The sequence below is a fragment of the Kogia breviceps genome, chromosome 4 (assembly GCF_026419965.1).
Source record: "Kogia breviceps isolate mKogBre1 chromosome 4, mKogBre1 haplotype 1, whole genome shotgun sequence".
Lineage (NCBI taxonomy): Eukaryota > Metazoa > Chordata > Mammalia > Artiodactyla > Physeteridae > Kogia > Kogia breviceps.
This window is the reverse complement of record NC_081313.1, coordinates 178179912-178190374: the sequence shown is the minus strand read 5'-3', so window position 1 is coordinate 178190374 and position 10463 is coordinate 178179912. Positions and strand designations below refer to the sequence as shown.

The 10463-nt window shown below is 52.7% G+C and overlaps 1 protein-coding gene across 1 annotated transcript; it reads right to left on the bottom strand.

Moving 5' to 3' along the window:
• Positions 1 to 995: 995 nt before the first annotated feature.
• Positions 996 to 2399, bottom strand: LOC131754353 (3-galactosyl-N-acetylglucosaminide 4-alpha-L-fucosyltransferase FUT3-like). Its single transcript, XM_059059865.2, is given in 1 exon segment — positions 996 to 2399. A coding segment is annotated over 1 exon segment (1404 nt).
• Between the last annotated feature and the right edge of the window lie 8064 nt (positions 2400 to 10463).

The window sequence follows — 10463 nt, the reverse complement described above, 5'->3', positions numbered from 1 at the left end:
TTCCTACACTGTTTGGGCTGACTCAGCCCAGCCATGGCAGAGAAGCCAGAGTTCCCAGACGCTGGGGAAGCTGAGCCTCAGTTTCCCCATCCTAGAAGGCCCTGAGCCTCAGAGAGGGAAGTTGCTCAGCCCAGGACACACAGCGGGAAAACTGGCCTTGGAGCCCGGGTCTGTGGTCCCTGAAGCTTGGCTGCCTTGGTGTGCGTGTGAGTGTGTGTGTGTGTGTGTGTGTGTGTGTGTGTGCGCGCGCAGCCTCCTGGGACCTCGGCCTTCCCATCTCCCACCCAGATCCAACCACAGGGCACTGGCCCAGCCCACCAGAGAACTGGAACGTAAACAGAGCTGCCCCCGCAGACCCCAAGGCTGGGGTTCTCAGCAGTGCGCGCCACACACACACACACACGCACACACACACGCACACACACACACACGCACACACACATGGCACAGAGACTGCCACCCACACGGGGCTTAGGATCACACGCAGACCCGTGGTCCACATGCTTACATGCTCAGCGGTCAGGCACACTCAGAGAGGGGCGTCCTCAAGGTCACTTGCAAGAACACAGGGGCCACCTGTTCAGTCACACACGGCCACGCCCACCCGCACTCCAAGCCCCACGTGGTCGTCCCCTGTCACACCCTCTCCCCTTGCCCTCCTTTGGGGGCAGTTCCTGCCCCTCCTCTATCCTTGCGCTGGGTGTAGAACGTCCCCTTGTCCCAGCCCTGCCCCACGTGGACCCCCAGACAGCCCCGCCCCCAGTCCCACCCCCTCTGCGCCCCAGTCTCCCGGGTGCTGTAGGCTGTCGAGCAGCATTTCTGGCCCCCTCCCACTGGATGCTATCAGCCCACCCCCAGGCTGTGACGACCACAGATGTCCCCAGACACTCCAAGCGTCCCCTGGGAGCAGAATCGTCCTGGAGTGAAAACCGCTGATCTGGAGTAAGGGAGGACACACCAGTTTTCCTCAGAGCATTCCCATCTGGAAAATGGTGTCAGTATTGCCAACCTGCATAACCCCCGAGGCGGTTCATTGACAAAGCAGCAGTACTCACAAGCCAAGCCACCAGAGCCGTCACCAGTGGGCGGGACACCAAGGCCAGTTCCCCAGGGGGTGAGTGTCTTGGTGAGTGCCCAGCAGCCACAGCCCCTGGTGGGTGACCCCCCCCCCCGCCCCCAGCAGGTGAAGCTCCTAGCAGGCGAGGTCCCACGGAAGCAACATTCCTGGCGGCAGAGCTGCCCGGTAGCGGAAGCCCCAGGTAACGGAGAGCTCCAGCCACCAAGGCCCCCAGATGCCCAGCAGCCCAGGCCCCAGGCTGGCTGGCTCGCGTGAACCAAGACATGATACTGGGCAACGCCTGGTAGTTGGGATCCTGCTGCAGCCGCCAGTAGGCCTTACGGAACATCGAGGCCCAGCTGAAGGATCTGAGCCGCGGCGTCTCCCGCCAGCGGACGCAGCTCGGGTAGCAGGTGTGGTCCTTGATCCAGCAGATACTGGACCAAGGCTCTGAAAGTCTTCGATGTGGGATAAAGGCTTCGGGTGGCAGGAACTGTTCATAGTTCCTCCTGCTGGGGCCCAGCACCACTGGCACGGCCCAGGCCTGCAGGGCGCTCTCCCACAGCTTCTCTGTGACATAGTCAGGGTGCGAGGAGTTCTTGAAAGCCAGGTAAAACTGGTACTGGGACAGCCTCACGGTCATGACCTCCTGGGGCAGTGTCATGTGGGAGCGTCCATACACATCCATTTGGAGGTGAGGCTGCAGCTTCTGATAGGACTGCACCCTGACCGAGTCCGCCCTCCAGCTGGCCACCACCCAGGCCACCATCTTGGTCCTGGCCGAGATGTTCACCAGCGTGCCCACGGGCTGGCCAGGCCATGGCTCGAGCTAGCCGTACGGCGTGAAGGTATCTGAGTCCTGGCGGGAGGACACAGTAAGGATGAAGCATCCGTCCAGGGCCTTCCGTCTGGGGCAGTTGCTGGGCGATTCCATGCTGAACCAGACCCAGCGCTGGCTGGGGGGCCGCGGGGAAGGCGTGAGCCGTGCCTTGGGCCTGGAGCTGACCTTTCGGGGATGCCCAAGGACCGCATCCGCCCAAGGATACTCGCTGCGGTTGACGGTCAGGTGGCAGCTGGCTGTGCCGGGCCACATCTCCGAGCAGCGGGACAGAGCCACCGGGGTGTGGAGTGGCCGCGCCCACAGCAGGAGACGCAGAGGCGGGCGGGTGGAGGGCCTTGCAGTGGCCTGGGAGGGGGCCCCCAATTCAGGAACCCACGTGGGCTTGTCTCGGGACACACGCAGGTAGGAGAAGAAGCACGGAGCCAAAAGCAGCTGCAGCAACAGCCTGGGGGCACAGTGGTGCCAGGGACATTTGATCTTGGCCCAGCCAGGTGGATCCATGGGTCAGAGGAGCTGGGTGGGGGGGACAGTGAACATAGCATCACTGATAACAAAAATAATAACACATGCCTTGCGGGCAGATGCAGGTTACCCAAGTTCATCTTTATGAGTCCTGAGGTAGGCAGCACTGTTCTTAATCCTACTTTACAGACGAGAAGACTGAGGCCAAGGACTCAATGCAAGAAAACGGCGGAGCTGGAATTCCAACGAAAAGCATCTAGCTTCAGAGCCCACTTATTCCGACCCACTAGGCCCCATGATCTCTGGACCTGGGATAGGTTCCGACGGCTCTCGGGTCCCACCTTGACCTTGACCCTGCCCTTTCCCAGCTTTCCCAGAGTCTCCCCCAGCCTAGGAAGAAGACAGACCTGGTTACAAGATGCTCCCCAGTGCCCTGGAGCTGAGGCTTGGAGCCAGGGCTCCGTCTGGGAGGGGTACATACAATGTGATTACATTGGAAGGTTATCTGAGGGCTCAGCAGGTAGTGTAAGAGCTGGGGAAAAGGGCATTCCTGGTGGACGAAACAGCCAACGCAAAGGTCCGGAGGTGACGGAGAGCCTGACAAGTTTATGGGGAGAGCACAGGAAGTGCTCAGGGAATAAGCGTTCAAAGATGGCCCCCCTGGTCCCCCACTGGGGGATCCTGGGTGGCCCCTTGGCCTGGCCGATGTCTTTCCACTCCCCGGTCCTTTCCGTCCCTGCAGGCGGTCACAAAGTCCTCCCGGACTCCAAAGCCCAACCACCAGAGCGGAATCTAGGACTTCGGCCCTGCCCCTCTCCACTTCCTGCGGCCCTGGAGCCACCCATTTTACAGATAAGGAAACGGAGGCTCTGAGCGATAGATATGTCTCTTGCCCCAAAGAGCCCTTACGATCCAGAATCCAAACTCTCTCCTCTTAATGTAATTCCAAACTCCTCTTCCTCTTTGCAGGTGGAGCTCTGAACTACAGCCTGGCACTGTCCACTGGAACTTTCTGCTGTCGTGGAAATGTTCTATATCTGCACCATCGGGTGCACCCCTATGGCTCTTGGGTCCTGAAATGCAGCCGTTGTATTGGACAGAGTTTTTAATGCTAAATTAACTTTAAAGAAAGGTTCTCTCTTCTGTAAATCGAAGACAACTTCAAGATAAAAAGTAAAGGCAAAGCCAAAAACAGCCTCTGATAGCCAATTCAATGATTGGAAAACTCGACAGTACATTTGGGACCTCCTGGAAGGGCAAATCTGCTCCAGTGAGACATTTTTATGGAGTCTAATTACAGACCAAGGATCTACGACGAAAGCTGAGTGTCCGAATTAGGTGTGCCGGGGGTGTAAAATACACCCTGGTTTCTAAGACTGAGGATGAGAACGAGACAGTAAAATTTTCTCAATACTTCCTCTCTCCATTACACACTTAAATAATACTAGTTTGGATCTGTTGGGTTAAAGAAAGCATAGTATTAAAATTAATGTCACCTGTGTCTTTTACATTTTTAAAGTCGTGGCTACTAGAAAAATATTAATTACACATGTGGCTTGCGTTCTGTTTCTACTGGACAGCATGTGCTGCTCTAGAATTTCTAAGAAAGGGAAATGAGGGATGACTCGTTATTTGAAATGCACTCACCCTCTGGCCAGAGGGATTGGTGCAGATGCCCACAGACATGCCAACAAAACAAGGGCGTTTTGGATAAGCTACCTGTCCATTGATGTGGGACTGGTCGAATTAGGGTCCCTTCTGACAACAGAATACTACACAGTTGTGAAAAATGAATAAAGCCTGGTTTTGGTATTAGGGTATCTCTGTCTGAAGAAACTTAAAATAGAGCTACCATATGATCCAGCAATCCCACGCCTGGGCATATATCAGGAGAAAACCATAATCCGAAAAGATACACACACCCCAGTGTTTATGGCAGCACTATTTACAACAGCCAAGACATGGAAGCAACCTAAATATCCATTCACAGAGGAATGGATAAAGAAGATGTGGCACACATATACAATGGAATATTACTCAGCCATACAAAAAGAATGGAATAATGTCATTTGCAGCAACATGGATGGACCTAGAGATTATCATACTAAGTGAAGTAAGCCAGAAAGAGAAAGACAGATATCATGTGATATCACTCATATGTGGAATCTAATTAAAAATGATACAGACGGGGCTTCCCTGGTGGCGCCGTGGTTGAGAGTCTGCCTGCCGATGCAGGGGACACGGGTTCGTGCCCCGGTCCGGGAAGATCCCACGTGCCGCGGAGCGGCTGGGCCCGTGAGCCATGGCCGCTGGGCCTGCGCGTCCGGAGCCTGTGCTCCGCAACGGGAGGGGCCACAACAGTGAGAGGCCTGCATACTACCAAAAAAAAAAAAAAAAAATGACACAGATGAACATATTTACAAAATAGAAATAGACTTACAGATACTGAAAACATACTTCTGGTTACCAAAGGGGAAACATGGTGGGGAGGGATACATCAGGAGCTTGGGAATAACATATACACACTACTATATATAAGATAGATAACCAACAAGGACCTACTGTATAGCACAGGGAACTGTACTCAATATTCTGTGATAACCTATATGAGAGAAGAATCTGAAAAAGAATGAATATATGTACACGTACAACTGAATCACTTTGCTGTACACCTGAAACTAACACAACTTTGCAAATCAACCATCCTCCAATAAAATTAACATAAAATTTTTAAAAATGAATAAAGCCAGTGTATTGGCACAGCTCTGCAGGGTGGATCCAGGTTTTCTGGAAGCTGAACTTCCATATTTTGGGAGCCTCTCTAAGAAACGGCAAACAAAATTGAGTCCAGACTTAGATACAGAAAGTCATCTTTATCTAGGGGTCCCTGAAGCTTAAGCTTCATCCACTTCTTGGTAAATCCATGTCTGCCTGATACAAAACAGGTTCCAGAATTAAGTAGCTGGGTCTAAATCTGCACCATCCAATATGGGGGCCACTAGCCCCATGTGCCTAATGCAACAGAGGAACAGAAATTGTGAATGTCAGTAGATTTCAAAGGTAAATTTAAAAACTGAACAACGTAAAACAAATTTTTTTTTTAAAATTAAACACTGCCCCTTTCACTCCAGCCGTTGAAAGTTTAGCATCCAAATAGAAACGGGCTTAAAGTGTAAAATACACGCCAGATTGCCAAGATTTCATATGAAAGAAAGAATGTAAAATATCCTATTAGTAAGTTTCCATGTCGATTACACATTGAGATAATGCTTTGGATGTATGGGGTGAAATGAGATACAGCATTAAAATTAATTTTACTGGTACCTTTCTGTTCTTTCTAATGTGTCTGGTAAAAAGTTGAAAATTATTGGGCTTCCCTGGTGGCGCAGTGGTTGAGAATCCGCCTGCCGACGCAGGGGACACGGGTTCGTGCCCTGGTCCGGGAAGATCCCACGTGCCGCGGAGCGGCTGGGCCCGTGAGCCAGGAGCCTGCGCTCCGCAATGGGAGAGGCCACAGCAGTGAGAGGCCCGCATACCAGGAAAAAAAAAAAAAAAAAAGTTGAAAATTACATATGTGGCAGAAATCAGTTTGGCGGTTCCTCAGAAGGCTAGACACATAATTCCATATCACCCAGCAATTCCACTCCTAGATATCTACCCAAAGGAACTGAAAAGCAGGGACTCTAAGAGCTATTTGTATATCCATGCTCATAGAAACATGATTCACAAGAGCCAAAAGTTGGAAACGACCCAGATGTCCATCAAAGGATGGACAAATGTATCAACAAATGTGGTCCATCCATACAATGGAACATTATTCAGCCTTAAGAAGGAAAGAGATTCTGACACACACTAGACCACGGATGAACCCTGAGGACATGAGGCTCAGTGAAATAAGCCAGATGCAAAAGGACACATTATATGATCCTGCTTCTATGAAATATCTAGAATAGGTAAATTCATAGAGACAGACAGTAGATTAGCGGTTACCAGGGGCTGGGAGGGTTGGAAGGAGAATGATGAGTTTTTGCTTACTGGATATAAAGTTTCTATTTGGGCTGATGAAAAATTTTTGTTAATATTGGCACTGGTTGCGCACCATTGGGAATATACTTAATGCTACTGAACTGCACCCTTAAAAATGGTTAAAATGTCAAATTTTATGTCTCATATATTCTGCCACAGTTTAAAAAATAATTTGGGACTTCCCTGGCAGTCCAGTGGTTAAGACTCCACACCCCCGGCACAGGTTCGATCCCTGGCTGGGGAACTAAGCTCCTGCATGCTGCACGGCGTGGCCAAAAAATAAAATTAAAAAATAAAAAATAGGGCTTCCCTGGTGGCGCAGTGGTTAAGCATCCACCTGCCAATGCAGGGGTCATGGGTTCGAGCCCTGGTCCGGGAAGATCCCACATGCCGCGGAGCAACTAAGCCCATGCACCACAACTACTGAGCCTGCGCTCTAGAGCCCTCAAGCCACAGCTACCGAACCCGTGTGCTACTACTGAAGCCCCCGCGCCTAGAGCCCGTGCTCCGCAACAAGAGAAGCCACCGCGACGAGAAGCCCGCGCACCGCAACGAGGAGTAGCCCCCGCTCGCCGCAACTAGAGAAAGCTGACGCGCAGCAATGAAGACCCAACAGAGCCAAAAATAAATAAGTAAAATAAATAAAATTTTAAATAAAGAAATAAAAATAAAAAGACCCTGATGGCTGGCGGGCTCCTTCTACTGGGCAGAGCTGGTGTAACCCTCCGAATGCGGAAGGGAGAAGCTGGCAGGTGGCCTTGTGTGATGAAAAGGGAGTGCGATTTGAAATTACACATCCATGCCAAAGTTTCTGGAAAGAGACCCACAAGACAGGCCTTTGGGGAGACAGCCCCAAGCAGGAGTGGGATGGAGGCTGAACTCTGACCACAAGCTACTTTGTGCCGCCAGGGATTCTGGCCGTGCACAGAAGGTTAATATGCGGAAATGTACTTAAGATGGATATAGTTTTGTTTGTCCTGGGTTTATGGTAGCTCCTCCTAGGAGGTATGGAGGCCCTTGGCAGGGGCCTTGAGGAGCAAGGATCCAGGAACGGGGCTGTGGGAGGCCGGGGGCTGAGATCCCACCCAAGCGGAACCAGAGATATTGTTTTCCTAGAAAGGAACTGAAAAATGCCATGATGCTGGGACACCGCAAAGATCAGAAAAACAAAACAAAACAAAATCCCCCCTGCTCCCCTGCATCCCAGGTCCTCTTCCCACGGGACAGAGTGGGAAGGAGGAAGGGCTCTGTGTCGCTGATGGGGGCCAGGAAGCAGTGGGGGTTCTAATCCAGAGCTTTGCCAGAGACAGACAGACAGACAGACAGGGAGAGAAATGCTGCTCCTCCTGGTGTGGCCAATCACTCGGAACTTCCCACACCTGCTACACCTCTGGCGCACCTGGTACCCACAAAGACCCCGGGGAGAGTAGCCTGAAGCCCTTCCCGGGGGGCAACGATGCCTCCTGGGAGAGGGGACATTCTCCCCAGGAGGCCTTACCTGGATGGACAGCGTGCAGGACGGCAAGCAGCTGACCAGGAAGTTTAGGGCCGAGTCACAGCTTGTCACCCAGCGTGTGGATGAGGCAGCACCAGGGAGAAGAAGGAAATGGACTTATTTGTAGACGCAGCACAGCTCAGCCCAACACCACCACAACGGCCATCAGATGACACAGGGTGTCCCGTCCCGAGAGCCAGGTCACCATCTAAAAGCACAGGCGGGGGCTTCCCTGGTGGCGCAGTGGTTGAGAGTCCGCCTGCCGATGCGGGGGACGCGGGTTCGTGCCCCGGTCCGGGAAGATCCCACGTGCCGCGGAGCGGCTGGGCCCGTGAGCCATGGCCGCTGAGCCTGCGCGTCCGGAGCGGCTGGGCCCGTGAGCCATGGTCGCTGCGCCTGCGCATCCGGAGCAGCTGGGCCCGTGAGCCGTGGCCGCTGCGCCTGCGCGTCCGGAGCCTGTGCTCCGCAACGGGAGAGGCCACAACAGTGAGAGGCCCGCGTACCGCAAAAAAAAAAAAATAAAAAAAATAAATAAATAAAAGCACAGGTGGGACTCTGCAAATCTCTACCGTAACACCTGATGAGGGAGTGGGTGGAGAAAGTTGGGGACTAGAGTCACCGCCCTGGCCTCCCCTGTGGCCTCGAAGCACGCATGGCTTTGGGCGTAAAGCTGACCCATCCATAAAGGGAAAAGGGCTGACCCAAACCCCTGGTTCTCAAAGTGGTTTCCGTGGGGGCACCAGGGGTTCCATGGAGGATGGGGAGGGGCAGGTGAGCAGAATTTCAAGCCTCTCACTTTCCCTTCCAGCAGATCCCACTGCCTTCTTCCATCTCAGTCAGCAAACGTGTCTTGTGTACCTGCTACATGTTGGGCCCCAGGGATACTGCACGAAGCAAGTGGGTGAGACAGATAACCCATAAGGAAACTTGTAAACAAACATAAATTATAAATTGCAAAAAGGGAGGCTGTGGCCTGGTCTGGACTTCCTGGGTGTGTGAGCTGAGAGCTAAAGCCCCGTAAGAATTCTCTAAGTAAAAAGGAGGGTGCAAGAGCCTTCCAGGCAGGGGCTTCTCTGGTGGCGCAGTGGTTGAGAGTCTGCCTGCCAATGCAGGGGCCACGGGTTCAAGCCCTGGTCCGGGAAGATCCCACGTGCCACGGAGCAACTAAGCCCATGTGCCACAACTGCTGAGCCTCCGCGAGCCACAACTACTGAAGCCTGCGTGCCTAGAGCCTGAGCTCTGCAACGGGAGAAGCCACCGCTGTGAGAAGCCCCCGCACCGCAACGAGGAGCAGCCCCCTCTCGCCGCAACTAGAGAAAACTCGTGTGCAGAAACGAAGACCCAACGCAGCCAAAAATAAAATAAATTAATTAAAAATAAAAAGACAAAGATGTCTGCTTTAAAAAAAAAAAAAAAAAAAAAAAAAAAGAGCTTTCCAGGCAGAAGGGACAGCTTGGGCAAAGGCCCTGAGGCAGCAAGGAATGGCGTGATTGGAGGAAGAAATCCAGTAAGGCTGAGTGTTCAAGGAGGTGAGGTCACCACGTTGAGCTGCGTCCGGCTGTGGTCAGTGATGGATATTTAACACAAAGGCGACAGGGAGCCACGGGAAGCTTCCAGCAGAGCAGTCCCACCACATAAGACTCCTGTTTTGAGATGCTCTTTCAGCCCGCCACGGGGGGAACAGGGGAGACAGCAGGGCAGAGGCAGGGAGGCTGGGGAGGAGGAGGCTGCTTCAGGCAGGCCAAAGCCCAAGCTCTATCTCCCAGGTACCACGATTCCCCTGTTCCCAGATGAGAAATCACTTCTGTGAGGTTGCTTCACACTGCCTGAACATCTGTCATCTGAGTGTCCAGTTAGTTCCAGGCTGGCAGAGGTTCCAGGAGGCTGGGGTCCCCCAGGGCAGGGCATTTGTTTGTTTGTTTTTAAAGGCACTGATTCTTTTTTAAAATATAAATTTATTTATTTATTTTTGGCTGCGTTGGGTCTTCGTTGCTGCACCTGGGCTTTTCTCTAGTTGTGGAGAGTGGGGGCTACTCTTCGTTGCAGTGTGTGGGCTTCTCATTGCGGTGGCTTCTCTTGTTGCAGAGCACGGGCTCTAGGCACGCAGGCTTCAGTAGTTGTGGCATGCGGGCTCAGTAGTTGTGGCTTGCGGGCTCTAGAGCGCAGGCTCAGTAGTTGTGGCATGGGGGCTTAGTTGCTCTGCGGCATGTGGGTTCTTCCCGGACCAGGGCTCGAACCCATGTCCCCTGCATTGGCAGGGGGATTCCCAACCACTGTGCCACCAGGGAAGCCCAGGCCATTTGTAACAGGTAAGAACAAGTCTTTTTTTTTTTGGCCACACCACCAGCATGTGGGATCTTGGTTCCCTGACCAGGGATCAAACCCATGCCCCTGCAATGGAAGCACATAGTCCTAACCACTAGACCACCAGGGAAATCCCGGGAAGAACAAATCTGACTCTATATTAAGGCATAACCCTCCCAGACTTCACACAATATTACAAAGCTACAGTAATCAGAACAGCGTGGTATTGGCACACAAACAGACATATGGATCAATGGAACAGAATAGAGAGCCCAGAA